This window comes from Schistocerca nitens, chromosome 11 (assembly GCF_023898315.1).
Source record: "Schistocerca nitens isolate TAMUIC-IGC-003100 chromosome 11, iqSchNite1.1, whole genome shotgun sequence".
Lineage (NCBI taxonomy): Eukaryota > Metazoa > Arthropoda > Insecta > Orthoptera > Acrididae > Schistocerca > Schistocerca nitens.
This window is the reverse complement of record NC_064624.1, coordinates 188,330,350-188,351,201: the sequence shown is the minus strand read 5'-3', so window position 1 is coordinate 188,351,201 and position 20,852 is coordinate 188,330,350. Positions and strand designations below refer to the sequence as shown.

Here is a 20,852-nt window from a genome sequence, read left to right as displayed (position 1 = left end):
TGTACCAGTACCAGTGTTCACAAACACTGGTGGAAGGGAGGGGGGTGAGGGGGTGCCTGCCTGAGGGGTGAGGAATGTTACGGGAAAAATAATTTTTTCCATCTGGCTCGGTGCCAGTTTTTGTGTAGTGCTGGTCAACAGCTGTGTATGGTAGAAATGTGACAAGTAATAAGGATTCTTGCAAGGACTTTTTTACGAGGCCGTTCATGTCCACATGTGGTACTTATTTCTAGCAAATAATATGAAAGTAAATTAAGCTGGCACTGATACAAATACTCATTGAGTAAGGGGGGAATGAAATTTAAAATATTTTATTAAACTTTTACTGTAGCTTTCAGCCTACTTATGGTTATGTGTCGGTTTAGGTTTTTTAACTGCATCCTTGGAGGTAGGAACCTCCTCCACCGCCGTATATTTGTCACAAAATCAAGTTTAACTTCACATCACAATTACAGTAGTCAAGAATTGGCTCATTGTAACACACAAACTCCACTTCCAGACACAAGCTTTCTTTGTACCGCCATGGTATTTCGTGCAACATACAACAAAGCAACAATAACAACAATAAACAGAACAGTTCACTGCATAATGGCTACTGCAGCACTACACTTTGGTACACCGCTTAAGGCAGCAGTAGTTCCAAAGCAGCTCGAAAACTTTGGAATAATCACCAATAAGAACCGTTCAAAATATCGCCAACATTAAAACGAGATGAATCATTCACAGAGAAGATGGGGACAACTAATGAATGAAGAGGTGGGGAGGGTACAATCCTGCCTTCCTCTGTCGTGTGCGCAAACCAAAACAAACTTACTGTTCCAAATACATTTTCCTTAATATTATACACACACTGTGTTCGGCAATCTGTTTCCTCACTATCGTTATACTTTACAAATAAAATAATTTTTCTTACATCAGTATGTATCTTGTTTACTTGTACACATACTATCTGAGATTCTAGAACTGTTTAAAAAATCTTACTTTTATTTTCACTCAGATGAATTGTGAAGAAGTGAATGAGGTTTAGCCTTTTTTCTTGGTTCCATCAAAATGAACTAAAACTAATTGTAACTAAAATCAAAATCATAAAGTTTTAAGCTAAAGCATTAGAATGGAGTGAAATAAAGGTAACTTGCAATGGTCAGGATTTCAGAGAAGCAAAGCACATGAAGTTCTTAGACTTAAATCTCAATAAAAATGTAAATTGGAAGGTAGACATTGACTACATAGCAAAAAAACTTAACAGCTGAGCATTTGCAATGTGTATTTTGGCAACTGCCACATAGTAGACCATATCAGTACATCAGATCAAATTATTTGAAAATTTTATGTTACAAAATGAACAAATTGCATTTGAGGTAATTACCAAGAATGATTGCCTATTGAAGTAGTGGGATCCAAATGACACATATATCAAACGTGTGATTGTAAATAGATCGTGCAAGTCTCGTGGCGGGCGTTATGACAATTATTTGTGATCATCATTTTTATCTGTTTTCCGTCGTTTGTTTACTTGCTCTTTCCTTCGCGAATTATTTGTGACTTGGGAACCCCAGATGATTTCTGTACATACTGAGTGTGATATCTGGTGTTCCTAATGTTTCTTTGGCGGATTCTCTCACATGGAAAAACCTAATTCCATGCTTATCTAATGTACAAAACTGTTTGACTTTTTGCCGCAAATATGGAGTTCTGCCAGACGACGAAAGGAAGGACTGTGTTGACTGTGGTGCTGCGAACTGTGTAAAACTTCGTAAGATGAGTTTCAATGCTGAAATACCATTTCAGTTTCATCGCGGGCAGTTCGGAAAACGACCCAGTATCAGGAAGAATATGTGGTTCGACTCTTCCAAGTTATTCATACAGACCAGCGTAATTCTTCTATTGTGCTGCATTTGAGAGTACATGTTACAAGCAACAGCATCAGAAACTGAGATATATGCAAATACCATGCGTGACTATTTCGGGTATTGCCAAGAAGTCTGTTATGTGGTAGTGACAAATGACAGTGTACCAATTGGTGGAGTGACTAAAGTTGTGGAAGTAGACGAATCTCATATAGCTAGACGGAAGAACCAGAGAGGATGACCTTCAAAAAGTGAAATGGATCACATTTGGGTATTCAGTGGAATAGAGATTCCCGGAAGTGTTTTGTTGTGAGTATTGACAAGAGACAAGGTCACTTTAGTGGGTCTGATAAAGCACTGGAACTAAAGTTGTTACAGACGGGTTTAGTCGTACACAACTCTGAAAGCTGAAGGATTCGACCACGAGTTCGTGAACCACTCTACGGAGTTCGTGTCTTCGGATGACCCTCATGTCCACATGCAGAATATTGAGCGGCTATAGAAATCTGTGAAGTCTTCCATTAAAAGAGAAGGGTGTCCAGGACAAAGAGACAAACAGTACTTGTTTCAGAACCTCTATTTCCATAACTTGCGTTTGCAGGGAAAAGTTAACGCATGTGACACTCTGCCGATATTCTTGCGTGATATTGGCAGAGTTTACCCAGGCTATGGCAAAAAGGGAATTGTCCCAGCAGCATACACATCACATGGACTTTCACATGACAATAACACCGATGACGAATAAGGTAAGTCATTTCCTTTGTAATTACAAGTTTTTTTAACTCTCTTCTTTAGTCATTGCTGTAGTGACCACCATAAACATAACGCCCGCCACAAGACTCACACAATCGATTCACAATCACACGTTCTATATACGTGTCGTTTGGACCCCGCGACTTCAATAGGCAATCATTCTTGGAAATTACACAGTAGTGTAAGTTGAAAACTAGCCCTCGTCCCCAGACACTCTGCAGAATATCTGCTTTACTCCAAATATATCAATAATAAGTAATCTAGATTATCTTTAGTCATGATTGGTTGCTAGTATATTAAATACAAAAGCAGCCAGCAGTGGTTAGAGTGGAGGTGATGACCCCATTTGTTGGACCGAAACTTGTGATAACTTTTACTAAGACAGTGGTAAAATCTAAACCACAGTGTTGTATTAGGATGCAGCTTGTAGAATATAGATTTAAAACCCAGAAACAAAACAATGTGGCAAGCTAATGATGCCAAAACCATGTTTGAAGAGAATTTCTATAATCCTCAGCTTGAACAGGAGGCAGATAAAACCAAAGTGTCATCACTGCCCTTGGTAACTTCAGGAAACACCTGGACACAGTGGGAATAGGGATAGAATGCCACAAGTGCAGACTATGTGGTACAGTGGGTGAAACAGTGCAACATTTAATCATCCACTGAGAAAAACTGCGAGGCCAGAGACAAAAAATATTTGGGCCATTAATTCCTGAAGACATTGTGGCTAAATGCTGCACAGTAAACTTAATTTTGGTGTGGGGAACAGGGGCTAGGTCCACTGTTGCTGTCTCCCAGTGTAAAATCAAAGCAAAAGCCAGTGGTGGTTATTTCTGCGGGTTAATGTTGAACTTGAAGTGTTTCACATCCTGAAAGGTTCTCCTTCATGGTGCAATTTATGGGGCACGATGTATGAATTAACGAACGAACAATGCATAGAAGTCGACACACTTTTTAACAGTCTGTGATAACTTCAAGGGAATCGTGAAAAAATGACAGCAACAGGTTCATAACATATGAAAAGAAAAATTTCATCCAGAAATTTATTAAAATCACAAAGACTGTATGTCCAGTACTTACCTTCAGGCGGCACATCATCCAGTACAGCTGACAGGCACAAATAAAAATAAATAATGACTGCACTCGTATGAGGTTCATTCTTCAGGGTAGGAAAGGAGAAAGAATTGGTGAAGGTTTGAAGAGGAGGATACGAGGTTTGGCGGTGGGTGGGAAAGGAGTGGGTGTCTCAGGAGCTACAGTAAGAAGAAATAAGTTTGGTGAGTAAAGGAGACAAATATCATGGTTATTTTTTATCTATTGTGGGAAGTTGGACAGTTAGTATGGGAATTGTTAAGGTGAAGCCTTAGACATAATGCCAAAAGTCACTCAACATTGGAGGAACAGTGTGTGGGGATGTAGCTTGGCTATGGTGAAGGCATATTATGCTTCGTGGAAGGAGTGTTGGTATTAGAGCATGGAATTAGCAACATTTATGGATTTTTGGGGAGAAGGTTAGTGAGATGAATTATAACACTACAAGGGAAGAGGTCTGGACAAACAAGCAAACGGATCTGTGGGCGAAGGTGGAATCAAATATATGACACTAAACAATTTTGCAGGAAATAATTATTGTTAAAGATCGATGAGCATATGAAATAAGACTGCTAATCAACGGAGGAATGTAGCTTGATGGGAAACGAGCCTACTGAATTAAAAAAAGATTACCAAACAGAGGAAGACATTCGTCAAACTTAAGAAAAAAAATAGTTACACTAATCAAGAAGATCGCCAAATTGAAGAAAAGGAGCGGCAAACAGAGATCGAAGTTCGTAAGCGACGGAAGACCATCATACCAGAGAAAAAAAAAGAACGTCGTCAAAGAAAAAAGCTGACAGTCAAAGAAAAAATATAACCGATGGTAACTACTGTCTCTACGTTAAAAAAAAAATTACGCGTTTGGAAAGAGATGGTAACATAAACACAGAATAGCTGCACAAAAAGCCAACATGTGGACATTCAACACTCATTTTCAACAGGCAGACGCAATTTTAACAGTCTGATACCGTTTACGTAAAAGCATCCTGACAAATGTGCTATTTTAAATTTGAAAAAATGACAAGTACGTATTACCAGTAATCCCCGATCCGTACTAAAATGCGTGTGATGCTGTATGGCGATGGCCAAAAGCCAGAAAAGAAAGGAAAAAATGTTTGTTAAATACATGCAACGATAACTATACATTCCATGTTTGTGATATAACCACACATTCGTATCATCCGCCAGGGATTACACTTAAAAATCATGTGCGTATCTTGTACCATAGTCGTCTAATGGCTAAAGGTGATTTAGTGTAAGCTTGGTTGGCATTTGACAGGCAATTTTGCGCAAGCAGTTGAAATGTGGAAGCCGCTAGGTCGATTTTGCCAACACCCAACCTTGCTTGATTGTGTGAACCAATTTTGTTAAGACCTGTATAAGCAAACGTCAATTGAGAGCCTTCGTGTCGGCATAATTTCAAGCGATTTGAAGCAAATTATTGCTGATTAGGCTGCGAGTTGCTCGAACATATAAAAACCAATCTAGTCACTACAGTAGTAAGACGGGAAGGCCTATTACCGTATGGGTTTTTAATGAAAGGATTTAATGAGTGATGGCAGATCTGTTCATCATGAATTTGTGGGAGTAAATTGCCAATTTCAGCTCTTTATTGTCGGTTTAACGCGATTTTTTGTACTCGTTGACACGAAATATTATGCCGCCTGTCCGCTGCTCTTTTTCTCATTGGGTAGTTACAATGCGCCGATGACACGCCCCGTTGCGGTCCCATCACACCTCATAGCGAGCGCCGCCAATGTCTCCGCCAAACACTTCCGTTACGGCAGTGCTCCTGGTCAGAAGTCTACTTTTTACGACGACACGAACTTAACGCCTCTCGTTGCTTCAATCGACTTGCATGCAAATGGTTTCGTGTGTTTGTGTGTGTGTGTTTGTGTGTGTGTGTGTGTGTGAGTGTGTGTGTGTAGACACGGTGTTACAATTTCGTTGTTTTGTGAGTGCCTTTGTCGTTCGTAAATGAAAGCTTTGGCAGCTGTAAGAGCTGTGGCGGAGTTAATTCTTGCTTACATGAAATCGCTGCGTAATACAAGAGATTTTTTTTTAAAAAAAGCAAGAAACGTTTCGTGACTGTATAAAGAAAAAACAGCTTGTTTGCTCAGCGACCTTGCTGAAAGAAGTTGTACTGAAAGACCCTAGAGGTTATTTTAATCATCTGTACAACAATTTGTGAATGGAGAGCACCACTATGAAGTTTTGAATAAATTAATATTGAATGAATAGTTCAGCTTTCCAGATTTCTGTAGCCTCTTCTCCTGACATTTTGCTTAAAAAAGAAACTATCAACTGCAGATGATGTAGTTATCTACAACGAAGTACTGTCTGAAAGATGGTGCATAAATATTCGGTGAGATCGTGATAACATTTAAAAGTGGTGCTAAAATTGACAACTTTCTTTAAATGTTAAGAAATGTAAAATTATGCACTTCCGAGAACGAAAAAATTTAGTATCCTATGACCATAACGTCAGTGAGTCACTTTTGGAATTGGACAGGTCATAGAAATACCTAGGTCTGACACTTTGTAGGGGTATGAAGTGGAATGATAACATACCGTCAGTCGTGGGCATAGCAGGTGGTAGACTTCGGTGTATTGGTGGGAAGTGCAGTTAGTCTACAAAGGAGACTCTTTAAAAATCACTCGTGCGACCGGTTGTAGAATATTGCTCAACTGAGTGGGACCCTTACCAAATAGCAAATAGGACTAACGGGGGATATTGAACGTATGCAGAGAAGGGCAGCACAAATGGTCACAGGCTTGTTTGATCCGTGGGAAGGTCAAAGGTACAGAAGGAATTGAACTGGAAGACTCTTGAAGACAGACATAAACAATCCCGAAAAAGCCTGCTAACAAAATGCGATACATAAACAATCCCGAGAACGCCTACTAACAAAGTTTCAAGAAACGTAATTTAATGATCACTCGAGGAACATACACTATGCGATCAAAACTATCCGGACACCTGTCTGAAAACCACATAAAAGTTCGTGGCGTCCTCCATCAGTAATGCTGGGATTCAGTATGGTGTTGGCCCACCCTTAGCCTTGATGACAGCTTACATTCTCGCAGACATACCAGCCCATTCTTCACGGAGTGCTGAACTGAGGAGAGGTATCGATGTCGGTCGGTGAGGCCTGGCACGAAGTCGGCGTACCAAAACATCCCAAAGGTGTTATATCAGGATTCTGTGCAGGCCAGTCCAGTCCATAGGCCGTGATGAACATGTGCTCGATCGTGTTGAAAGATGCATTCGCCATCCCCGAATTGGTCTTCAACAGTGGGAAGCAATAAGGTGCTTAAAACATCAATGTAGGCTTGTGCTGTGATAGTACCACGCAAAACAACAAGGGGTGCAAGTCCCCTCCATGAAAAACACGACCACACCATAACACCACCGCCTCCGAATTTTATTCTTAGCATTATACACACTGGCAGATGACGTTCACCGGGCATTCGCCTTACCCACACCTTGCCATCGAATCGCCACATTGTGTAACGTGATTCGTCACTCCACACAACGTTTTCCCACTCTTCAGTCGCCCAATGTTTACGATCCTTACACCAAACGAGGCGTTGTTTGGCATTTACCGGCGTGATGTGTGGCTTATGAGCAGCCGCTCGACCAAGTAATGCAAGTTTTCTCACCTGCCACTTAACTGTCATAGTGATTGTAGTGGATCCTGATGCAGTTTGAAATTCCTGTGTGATGGTCCGGATAGCTGTCTATTACACATTACGGCCCTCTTCAACTGTCGGCGGTCTCTGCCAGCCAGTAGACGAGGTCGGCATGTACGCTTTTGTGCTGTACGTGTCCCTTCACGTTCCTACTTCATTATCACATCGGAAACAGTGGACCTAGGGATGTTTAGGAGTGTGGAAATCTCGCGTACAGGCGTATGACACAAGTGATACCCAATCAGCTGATCACGTTTGATGTCCGCGAGTTCCACGGAATGCCCCATTCTACTCTCTCAGGATGTCTAATGACTGCTGAGGTCGCTGACAGGGAGTACCTGGCAGTAGGTGGCAGCACAATGCACCTAATATGAAAAACGTATGTTCCAGATACTGTTGATCACATTGTTTAATACTACCACCTACGAGTCACTCAAATAGGTATCGTAAGGATAAGATTACTGCACGCATAGAGGCACTCATTCTTCCCGCCCTCTATACGTGAATGGAACGGAAGAAACCCTAATAACTGGAACAATGGGATGTACCCTCTGCCATGCACTTCACGGTGGTTTGCAGAGCATAAATGTGGAAGACCATCATTCTTCCCGCTCCCAATACGTGAATGGAACGGAAGAAACACTAATAATTTGTACAATGGGACGTACCGTCTGCCACGCACTTCACAGTAGTTTGCAGAGTATAAATGAAGAACTGTATCCACCGGGTTCTGTTCTTGCAGACGTGGGCAGTTCGGCGCCCAGATGTTTTGCTTGCCTGTATTTTTCTTGATTCATTTGTATATGTACACTAATTGAATGAATTTTACTCTGCAACCCACATATTGTCTACCAATCCGTGTTCAGATCGCGTATGATAGCGTCAAGCGCAGCAAAACGTCGCTGCTTGTTTGTGTAGTCAACGTCATTAAAATGCCACAAGCGCCTATGCATAGCATTGATAAAACAAAAAAAGAGGCGAACAGTTTCACCGTTCTCCACCTCATATTTCAGTTTCTTTATGCTCTGCCGACACGTCTAATCTCAGTATCCATGCAACTATACTCCGTTCATCATAAAAATCGGATGTAAACCAACATATACCCGATGATTGGTCGGCAGCCGTTACTCTCGTACACTGATGTTATTCTGCCCTTGGAAGTATGCCCAACTTACGTGTTAGATATCGTATTACTGTGTGACTGTAAATGAAACTTTGACATTCTGATGTATTAACAGCCATCGACGTTTTTCTTAATCACACTTTAGCTACGTAATTTTTATTTCAAAACTCGTGTACAGTCCCAGTCTCTGTAAGCGCTACTTACGTTCCGATTGTCCCGCTGTTCAAATGTACCGCGAAAATGGATGACGCTGCTTCCTGCTTACGCGGAACACCGTTAATGTCTGAAACAAGTTGTTGTTAATGTTTTTCACAATATTAAAAAGACAAATCAGTTTCTACGTTTTTGTAGAAACATGATGTGCGTATTGTCGAGACATGTAGCGTAACGGGTAGCGTGGTAGGTGGATAACTGAGTGGGCAGAGGATCGGCGGTTGTGATCTGCAATTTCCTTTTGTTCAGTTTGAATACCTAAAATTATTTAAATGTGATTTTTTTTAAAAAAATATATCGTAAATAACTTGTACTTAACCATCATTTTTTCGAGAAAAATGCACGTACAGTGTGATCCGTTGGGGTTGCGGGGGGTGGGGTGGGGGGTGGGGTGGGGGGAGATAAGGCACGCCTACCAGTTGCAGTGCTGGCGCTACAAATTACGCGTCTTCACTGTAACATTCGTCTTCACTGTAGCATGGGTAGCGCAATTGGCTAGGTAGAAACTTGTAATGCAGTTGACCTGCGTTCCATTCTCACTGCTCGCAATTTTTTTTTCATTTTATTTCATTCCCCGCAATGTTAAACTATTAATTATAAAATTTAAATATACTTAAACAGGTCATATAGTATGACGTAACTGTCAATCTCTATGTATAAAAATGAATGTATGTATGTCTGCCCTCTGTGCGTTCCCAAACCATTCATCCGATTGCGATGAAATTTTGGTGATCTGTTTTCCGTACGCACACGAAGGTTCCTAGCTGAAAAAAAAATAATAAGACACATTCTTGAGGAGATATGACGTCATAAACAATGAGATGCCAGCGCGGGAAAATACCCAGATTTATGCATCCACTATTTGAGAATGAGGGCACTTAGCGACCAGCAACAAACGTTATATACAATTTCAAACCTTTACGAAAATTTTTCTCGCTGACACACCCCACAAAATAATGAAAGGAAAAAAAGGTTGTCGCTTACTACATATTCTCAGTACATACCGTAAATCTGCCGCAGTAGGCATGACGTTTTAATGTATAATTTCGTTACTCTTAACTCTAATCGCAACATATTTCGCATACAGTATCCCATATATCAGTAAATGCGCCGGCAAATTTATGTCTCTTACGACATATGATTCAGGAGATATCACGTGGTAAACATCGAGATGCGTGAAAAAGTGCCGCGTCAGGCATGACGTTTTGTTCTATTATTTCTTCACTACTAACACTATTCGCAACACGTTTCGGAAACAACACAGTCAGCTACGTAATGTTGGCAGCAGACGAAACTACGTGCCTACCGAAGCCTCCCGACGTTTACCGACTTATACCGATTCAGGACTAGGGAGAGGTCTGCCATCTAAAAGTTTACACACTGTATTCTAGTTTCTAAATACATACGGTATCACACAAAGAATTCTGGTTTTCATTGCAAATACACATCTTAATCATCGATATATTATAAAAGATTGTGAATATTTTGAATTTTTTAAATCATTATACAATTAAAGTTTTTGGAGAAAATGAAAAATCAGGTCCTCTTTGCCTGAATATGCCCTTTGTTTTATAGGACAGACGTGGTCTCTCACGAGCCAGAGCGACAAGCGTCGTAGAAACATGGGAAACGATAATTTTCGCTGAGTCGAACACACTGTACAAATGCTGCATTTTTACAGTTGTCACCTTAACACTACAGTCACCCAACAGAATTGATCAGGAGCCAAGTTCAGGGATATGTCACGAGATAATGCACGAAGCTTTGTGACACGTCACTGCCGAGCGATGGCGAATTGCAGAACAGCACGTCATAAAAGAGGAGGAGGAAATGTGGACTTTTCGGTAGCTTGAGATTCTATTGCTGATCGCCTTGTTATCAAAAAGCAGCACTGAAATCTACCGCACTCCTCGGAGTCCGATACGGAAGAAGTTCGGAGTTTACCAGACGACAGACTGTGGCTTCAATATCTAACTAAATGGTGAAATCCCAGCTGTGCACTTTTACGCCGCACATAGTATATGCAGAAAAATTACCCTTGTTAAAATCAGGAATTTTCATCACTCTCGCTTTTAATTACAGTACTATGTTAGCTATGATCGAGAACATGTTATGTTTTACAGTGTATCACCTAAGAAGCGTATCATTATTTCCTTCTGTTCAAAAATTAAATGATATACAAGGCTACGTTGTTCTCTGCTCGCATCTGCGTCTTTTTTACAACTGTTCAGTGTCCACATCACTGCAGGTTAGTTGGGACTTGACGGCTGCACAAGTTAAATACGCCGGTAAAGCTGTTGTCCCGTATTATCGCCTAGTCGATGCACGCGTAACACACGGCATAAAACATTATCGGACTTGACTGCACTCGGGACATCTTGGCTTGTGCTCCACGTGAAACGAAACCCAATGAAGTTCCAGCAAACGCGGAAGAATACATAGTGTAATGTTAACATGAGGTTTATTCTTATGCAGTAATTTACAGAAATTTAGTAAAGCTGTAGGGAACTCGACAGTGCTCATTAAGAGAGTATTCTGACACGAAAATTGCACGGCTGTTGCTGCAGCATGTGTATTGCGTGGGTAGCAGCGGATCGATATCGCTCCATTTCGTTCTCAGTTGTAACACAGTCTAATATAACAGTCGCGACACTCACTGCTGTAAAAGTTGTTGCCGTTTGACAGTTGGAGCGACACTAGCGCTCCAAGCGGCAGGTAAGGTGAACGTCAGATGCGGCGTAAGCATGATGTTTGTTTGCATCCATTTCCTACGTTATTTCCGAATTATTCGAGTTAGTTTCTTGCCTCCAAGAGTTTGTGTAGTATCAGAAGGCATATATGTTTCTAAAAATGATTCTAAAATAATCGCAAGTATGGACAAAAACCATGAATATAGTGGCAAGCTACAACACATTCGTGAAGAAACACTTGTGACATTGGACAGAATTGCAGCTTACCACGTCGATATCAAAAGAATATAAACACACAGAATCACATGTAAGAAGCACAGACATGTACTTCTACATGCAAAAGCGATGGACAGCTCGTTTATCGTTCTGTAGGCCTACTGTGTTTGTCATTGCCTGTTGTCACAAGTACGACCTTCATCTGTATATTATTCTAAGTGGGACAAGCAACTAACAAATAGTGGGAGAAATATGCTGAAAACATTATAATGAGCTGATTATATTACATTTCACGCAAAACCAAATATTTGAATAATTTTCAAACAATCCGTCTGTAGGCACTTTCCTTGTCCCATAATAGTTTCGCTCGAAGTCTAGCGATCTGCACATTCTGACACTACACACGCTTTTGTAAGACACGAACAGCTTCACTTAATCTAACCACTTCATCGTCAAAGCAGGTCTATGTTCATGATTCTCACGAATCTGGCACTAATAAATGGAGAGTTGAACTAGCTGCTTCTGTGTCAGAGGACTGTTTTACAGCTTTAGATTGACTGTCGAACCTTTGTGGCAGTTTCCTCTTCATCCTCAGTTGAGGTGGCTTATTTGTAATGTCAAACAGTGTGAGTACTGCATTCCACACGAGTTTGTTATTGTCTGCGTTCATGAACTGGTTTTGTTCGAAATGTAGCGAACAAAACCTAATATTATTATACAGGTAAACCGGGTCTTTCTTCATAAGGTCTTCTCGTCTGCTATTAACTAGCCATTTTTTGCTCCTAAAACGAAACATTCATCATTTATACACATGCAGTTTGCAAGTGAATCCTGACGATACACTTTAGTAACATGATGGTATATACCTCTCAGGATCCTTAGGAAACCTGAAAAAGACAGCTGTGGTGTCTTCTTCCTATTGCTGCTGCAATTTATTGCGCTACAAACGCTCTCGATGGTAAAAACCACTGTGTAAATCAAAATAAACAGTCACTATCCGATTTCACGATCGCGCCGAACTCACAGTTCAACCTACCGGCCGCTTGGGGCGCTGCTGGCGCTGAAGGCAACAAAATCTAGGCGAAGTGTCGCGACTGTTATGTTAGACTGTGGTTGTAATCTACTGTAAATCACGTCGTTATCTTGATCCAAGTATAAGCAGTATCGTTTGTAAAGAGTTTTGCTGGGACGGGGTGGTAGTTGTTAGCAAGAGCATCAGTATTTGCCAACCACAGTCACTACTGGTACCACATTCTACTTCATGCTTTGAATTGACACGTTTTTACGAAAGCTTAACGATTTTGTGCACGCCAGGAATCGAAACTTGTGACCTATATGAAACTATCACACATAGTTACGTTATATCTGCTACATTTCTACAAGAGCGCCAAGTTACATTATGAGATTGGCAATAGCCATAGTCAAAACATATCGGTCTGAAATATTCCGACTTTCGTAGACGTTTGGTACGGATGAACGATGTAATAAGAAGCCCAAGAATAGAGGAATATTCGACAAACGGTTGGTATGTTCCTCGACTTTTTTCCGCCATTAATTCAACGGTAGGGCAGGCATTTACGGCAATTAGTACTTTCAGATTTGTTACGCCGTAATCCGTCAAAGAGATAAAAAATTATATTTGGTATGTGAAACGTGTATACCTGACTGTGGTATCACGCGACTCTATATATAAATTTCACTTATAATGATCGGAATCTCCTAAATAGAAGTTGACACTTTTTTCTTTACGCCACATTACCTGCAACTGCGTAGAAAACATTCCGTTGTAAAAGTTGTTCACGATCGCTAGCTAACCCTTAATGAGCATTAGATAAGATTTAACAGGCGTTCAACAAGAAGACGCTAATCAGCTACGAAACGGAACAACTGAGCGGAAAAGACGGCGAGAGAGCAGAATCTTATTGCCAGACACGAGTAACATACGAAAATTACGCAACATATAGGAGGAATATTGAGATTGCAAATTAATGATTATATCTGTTACTTACGTTGGGTAATTTCAAAGATTTCGAAACACACTTATTGTCGTTTTAGGTTGCTCAGTTGTATGTTATTTTTTCAAATTTAATAAAATCAACTAATGGTTTCGTTTTATCCTGCCCACTTGCTAAATATTTGGTGCATAGGAAACCTGCTTTTTCTCGTATCACTAGACAACAGTTCAAGCAAATCGTATTAATGAATTTTATTACAAAAGGAAATGGTTACAACACTGAACATTGTGCTAAACAGATGCGTCGCAAGCAAAGGGCGACAGCAAAAATAAGAAATCTCTTCCGAATATACAGTGTCACATATTAGAAGCGAAATTTGGGGAAAAACAAAAATGGCTCCATCCTCAAAGGGTGCAGGTCGAACACATGAAGAATGTTGATACAGGAACCATCGCTATAATAGTTTTTAATTGTCGTAGCTGTGTTGGGAAAGTACCAGAGCTGCTAGAGTTACTAAAACGCACTGATGCTCAAATCGTTATAGACACTAAAAGCAGATAAGTGCAGCCAACAGTTTTGCGAGGAACCTAATGGTGCTCAGAAAGGATAGGCTAAACACAGTTGGCAGTGGTTTATTGCTGATGGAAGTAGTTTATCATGTAGCGAAATTGAACCAGATAGTTCCTGTGAGTCAGTGTGGGCAGAGGTCATTCATCTTGGCAACTGGAATATAATAATAATTGGATCTTTTTACCAACCTCCCAACTCAGATTTTACAATTGCTGAAAGATTCAAAGAAAACTTGAGTTTAATTTCAGACACGTACCGGACTCATACAATTATAGTTGGTGTTGACTTTTAATTTCCCCTTGATATGTTAACGAAAATACATGTTTAAATCTGGGCGTAAACATAAAACATGCAAAATTGTGCTTAATGTGTTCTCTGGAAATTATTTTGAGCAGTTAGTTCATGAGCCCATGTGAATAGTAAACAGTTGTGAAAACAAACAAATAATCCTGAGCAAATAATGAGCATCAAAACTGATACAGGGATTAGTGAACACAGAGTTGTCGTAGCGAGATTGCATATTGTAACCCCCAAATCTCCCAGAAATAAATGAAAAATATAGCTATTCAAAAAGCAGATAAAAATTCACTTGATGTCTTCAAGAAAGACATTCTCCTTTCCACCTAAATTACCAAGATAATTTTGGACCAGACGTGGCTTGAATTGAAAGAAATAGTATCAACAGCAATTGGGAGATTTATATGTAATAGATTAACAAACAAAGCTGATCGGTCTTGGTACACAAAACAGATCAGAACACTGTCTCAGAAACAACAAAAAAAGCATGCCAAATTTATCCGAACACAAACTCTCCAAGATTGGCGATCTTTTACAGACACTCAAAATTTAGCACGGACTTCGATATATGATGCTTACAGTAGTTTCACAACAAAACTTTGTCTCGAAACTTGGCAGAAAATCTAGAGAGATTCAGGTTGTATGTAAAACATGCTAGCGACAAAACACAGTCAGTGCCTTCTTTGCGCAATAGCAATAGAAATACTATTAATGACAGTGCTGCCATGGTAGAGTTACTGAACATAGCCTTTCAAAATTCCATCAAAGAAGACGAAGTAAATATTCCAGAATTCGAATCGAGAACAGTTGTCAACATGAGTTGCAACTTAACATTTAATAAAAGCAGGTCTTCTGGTCCAGACTGGATACCAGTTTGGTTCCTTTCAGAGTATGCTGGTACAATAGCTCCATACAAAACAGTCATATACAACTGCTTGCCCAACGAAAGATCTGTACCCAAAGCCTGGAAAGTTGCACAGGTCACACCACATTTGCACCTCTCAGTTTTACTCGGTGATGCCTTCAAAAGGTATTCATTCGTTCAGTGTGTTCCGTAGCTCCCGTTGAGGAGGAGGAGGAGAATGTTGGGGATGTGGAGCAAGTCAATTTACTAACAAAATAAACAAGTAATAGAAACTTAATCTGTATTGACAATGAACTATCTCAGTACTATTTGTGCCTACACTAGCTAAATGGAACCCAGTATTTTAATTGGACATCTGGTGGTAAGCTAATACTGATTATTACCTACATGTGCAAGAACAGAAGCTTCTGTACATTACATTACAATTTCTGAGTTTTGGGCGACACCTCTACCTTCTTACTTTTTATGTCTCATCAAATTGAGAATTAATTGTCGAATGTTACTGTCAACAGGTGCAGCGAGCGATGCCTTCCGGCGAGCAAGTACTGCCTAAAGCACATCTTAAACGACCCAAACCAGATGCTCTACGTCCCCTGTGTCGGCCGCCGTAACTTGACCTTGGAGCAGCGTGATGAGGAATTTTCCAAAAGCAGGAGGAAGGCACGCCGTACTTCGACTGGTTAGTACTGATTGTCTCTTGTCCTGCCTTCATGAGGTTGTCAGAGAACTATTACAGATCTTTCATAGCAGCTCAGATCATGGCCCAACTTTTATAAAATGTGTCATAGAAGTAACCCAGTACAGTTAGTTGTTCTGTGCATCTTAATTCTGACTCCTTGCTGTGATTTGTAGCAAATCCATTTTAAAATTAAGTACACTCACTTAGTGAACAATATGGCAACACGCTGACCATTTACATAATTTCTTAAATATTTTTTCCTTTAGTTCCAAGCATAAAGTGACTTCTACTTTATTACCTCTCTTTACCCTCCCCCCCTCCCCTCCCCTCCCCTCCCTACACACACACACACACACACACACACACACACACACACACACACACACACAGAGAGAGAGAGAGTCACTCTCTCTCTCTCTCTCTCTCTCTCTCTCTCTCTCTCTCTCTCTCTCTGGGTGTTGAAAAGTTTTTGTGGCTGAATGCACTGCTCCTTTCTGTGACAAATGAAGGCAGGGTGATGGATATTGTAAATCATTTCTCATTCTAGTATTATATTTTCTGAATGTTACTATTGTTTTCAAACTGTGACTGTTTACAAGAAACTTCAAGGTGAACCTTTTCTCAGTACTCCCAACCGCTGGAACAACTTACTCAAGAGGTTATGGTGTGGACTCCACACATCATCGTCATTATTACATTTTTCTGTGCAAGAAACACATTTTTCTTCACTGGGGCCATTCCGTGCCAAATGATCTTATTTCGGAAAAAGTTCTCACAAGACCATAACAAACTCTGGTGAAATTGTTTATGAACATGAACACATGTTCCCAATAAACATTGGTACAGATTTACTTCCAATAATTACAGATCATTTGTTTGACCCCAAAGTGCAGCTTTTAGTAGTGCACCCTGGAATTTTGGGCAACTTTAAGACATATTCTCTCTGGCAGTATTGTCTTGAAAGAAAAAACATCTAGGCTATCCTATGTAACACTTTGTGTTCCCTTAATTTTGAAAAAAAAAGGTTATTGTCAATTTTCATATAGAAAATCTGAAGCAAAGTCAGTTGAAAAAATAGACACTTGAAAGAAAAAAAGAAAAAGAAAAGAAAAATGAAGTTTGGCTTTTTATATCTCCGTAAGTAATCTCCAATATATGAAAGGAAATATCCAGACTGACTGAGTCATTATCTCCCAGTCCAAACTGCTAAGAAAAGAAATTTGGAAATTTAACCCCTATGGAGGTGAAATAGTGGGTGAAAGTGCTTTTTTGTTTTTCTTTTTAAAGTAAATCATTTCTGAAGGACTATTACAGCTTTTGTAAAGCTACATGTATAAAAATTGGTATTTGACTTCTTGGTTTTTGGAAATTCAACCCCTGTGAAAATTTGTATTTGGCTTCTTGAGGGTCGGGGGGGGGGGGGGGGGGGGGACATTGGCGAGATGCGACTAGGATTTCATATTGACTTCTCCAGAGAGAACTAAACAGTTGTGGAATGTAATGAAAGGTGTCACATTTGAGTATCTGTGGAATACGGGCACATTTTCACTACACCTCCACTTTCTTGCTGCCTTTTAGGGCATTATATGCTCGAACAGCAAAACCAAACCTACGTTTTAGGTGGTTTGGAACGTGGTACTTCTAGCAAAAATGGTTTAAAAGAGTTTGCAACAAACAGCCTTCTGTAAATGTGGACTAAAAATACCTATTTTTGTCGTTTTTACAAAAATTGTCAATTTGGGTTTCAGTTTACAAACTAGTGGAAAGCAGTCAGAGGAAAAATTTATATTCTAAGACTTTTTATTGGCAAATTATCACTTGCAATGTTTCAGGTTTATCACACAGTTCCTTCTTGAAATATGAAAAGGTGAACCTTTTTTTCCAAGTATCTATTTTTTCGGCTGACTTTGCTTCAAACTGTCTACATGAAAATTGCTCGATAAATCTGTTTTTTCGTATTCCACTTAAGAGAGTGCACACAATGGTCTAATTTTGTTTCTTTCAACAAAATATTGCCAGAGATATCATATCTCAAAAGTTGCCAAAAACTATTGTGGTGCACGATTGAAAGCTGCACCACGTGTCAAACAAACGACTATATCTGTGCAAGTATTAAACTGGTGAAAGTAAAACTATACCAATGTCCACAGGGAACAGGTGCGAATGTTCACTCAAAATTTCATCAAAGTCAGTGAATGTCATGCATGAACCTCTAGACAACTTGGCACAGTCTGACCATACCAAATTCTAGCTTTGCTCTGTTCCGGTAATTTTTTTTACTTTTCACCACACATTGCTTCATTACCAAATTAGTTATTCCTTAGTACCTCAGGCCTCAGTACCTCAGGCAATACTGACCCTACAACTTATCTTAGAAGAGAGATCAAGAAAAGGCAAACCTACGTTTCTAGCATTCGTAGACTTAGAGAAAGCTTTTGACAATATTGATTGGAATACTCTCTTTCAAATTCTGAAGGTGGCAGGGGTAAAATACAGGGAGCGAAAGGCTATTTACAATTTGTACAGAAACCAGATGGCAGTTATATGAGTCGAGGGGCATGAAAGGGAAGCAGTGGTTGGGAAGGGAGTGAGACAGGGTTGTAGCCTATCCCGGATGTTATTCAATCTGTATATTGTGCAAGCAGTAAAGGAAACGAAAGAAAAATTCAGAGTAGGTATTAAAATCCATGGACAAGAAATAATAACTTTGAGGTTCGCCGATGAGATTATAATTCTGTCATAGACAGCAAAGGACTTGGAAGAGCAGTTGAACGGAATGGACAGTGTCTTGAAAGGAGGATATAAGATGAACATCAACAAAAGCAAAATGAGGATAATGGAATGTAGTCGAATTAAGTCGGGTGATGCTGAGGGAATTAGATTAGGAAATGAGACACTTGAAGTAGTAAAGGAGTTTTGCTATTTGGGGAGCAAAATAACTGATGATGGTCGAAGTAGAGAGGATATAAAATGTAGACTGGCAATGGCAAGGAAAGCGTTTCTGAAGAAGAGAAATTTGTTAACATCGAGTATAGATTTAAGTGTGAGGAAGTCATTTCTGAAAGTATTTGTATGGAGTGTAGCCATGTATGGAAGTGAAACATGGACGATAAATAGTTTGGACAAGAAGAGAATGGAAGCTTTCAAAATGTGGTGCTAGAGAAGAATGCTGAAGATTAGATGGGTAGATCACATATCTAATGAGAAGGTATTGAATAGAATTGGGGAGAAGAGGAGTTTGTGGCACAACTTGACTAGAAGAAGGGATCGGTTGGTAGGACACGTTCTGAGACATCGAGGGATCACAAATTTAGTATTGGAAGGCAGCGTGGAGGGTAAAAATCGTAGAGGGAGACCAAGAGATGAATACAATAAGCAGATTCAGAAGGATGTAGGTTGCAGTAAGTACTGGGAGATGAAGAAGCTTGCACAGGATAGAGCAGCATGGAGAGCTGCATCAAACCAGTCTCAGGACTGAAGACAACAACAACAACAACAACAACAACAACAACAACAACACCTCAGGTTGTGTCGTATTGATCTGCCCCTTTTTTCTACCTGATTCGATTTGGTAACTGTTCATTAGTTACTGGATCTGTTCGTTTAATCTTCAGCAGTCTTCACTAGCATCATATTTTAGGAGCTCCTAGTCTGTTCTTTTCTCACCTTCGATGTACTTACCTGTACTTCTCCTGTCTTTTGGGATCCAGCAGAAATCTCCCTCACTACAGCTACCACCCAGTCTGTTGACTGTATATACTGGCCACATCCATTGCACAGTCTCTCAGTGCTGCAGGTAGCAGCACTATCGTGTCTCCTGCATGCTCCCACTGCCATCACAGCATCTCCTCCCACCCCTACCCTGCTGTCTCTCCTCTTTACCACCTAATGCCTCCTCTTTACCCCGCAGATTGCTGCTCATGTCCTTTTTTTTTTTTTTTTTTTTTTAAAAAGACGGACTTTATCTGAAAGCTTAATATCTTCCTGGTTTCAACGCCTCCTCTATGTGACAGGTGTAATCTATCCTTTCCGTGTTATTGAGTCTACTCACCAGGCAGCAGGAGAAGACACACACAAAGTTTAAGTAAATGTGCAAGCAGTCAGAACCAGTGGCTCCTTCTTCTGCCAGAGGGATTGAAGAAGAAGTAAGAGAATCGAAGGAAAATGACTGGAAAGATTTAGGAAATGAGAAGAGTATGGAAAAGTCCCCCCAGAATCACAGATCGGGGGAGAGTTAGTGGGCAACATGAGAAGAAAATATTGACTGTTGGGTACTGCATCAGATAAGATTTAAAAACCTGAGAGCTTAAAGGTGGAATATAGGGTAACACACAAAACAGACGTTACTGACAAAACATTGTACAAGAGGTAATAACACTGGAACACTAAATGCATTGTATGTGTGGTAGAGGTGGGGGCGGGGGGAAAAATGGATGGGCCAGAAAATAAAAAACTAAAAGGGGGTGAAGAAAGGAATACTGAGAGTAAAGAAATTAATGTAAATTAAGGCCAGGTGGGTGGTGAGAACTGAGATGTCTATTTCATCACACTTGTCACCAGAGTCTTTCCCTAGACACCAGTTTCTCAGTACTCTATAGGTGGGAACGAACGGGCATTACAATATGACCTGGGCTTAAATTGCATTAATTTCTTCAGTCTCAGCATTTCTTCTAAGTTACTATTCCTGTATCCATTCCCTTTTAGTTTCCTGTATCTTTCATTTTCTGACTTGCTTATTTTTCCCTGTCCCCCCCTCTCTACCACATGCAATGCACTTAGATTTCCACTCTTATTAATTCTTGCACAATGGTTTTATGGTTATCTCTGTCTTGCTTACACCTTTAAGCTATTAG

General features: G+C 40.1%; 1 protein-coding gene across 5 annotated transcripts in view; it reads left to right on the top strand.

Moving 5' to 3' along the window:
• The window catches only part of LOC126212830 (treacle protein-like), a 225,546-nt gene that overhangs the window by 142,215 nt on the left and 62,479 nt on the right, over positions 1–20,852 (top strand). For all 5 annotated transcript variants that reach the window (XM_049940246.1, XM_049940244.1, XM_049940245.1 and 2 more), the window contains exon 5: positions 15,833–15,999. In XM_049940246.1, coding sequence (XP_049796203.1) covers positions 15,833–15,999 — 167 coding nt within the window. The remainder of the gene's footprint in view (positions 1–15,832; positions 16,000–20,852) is intronic.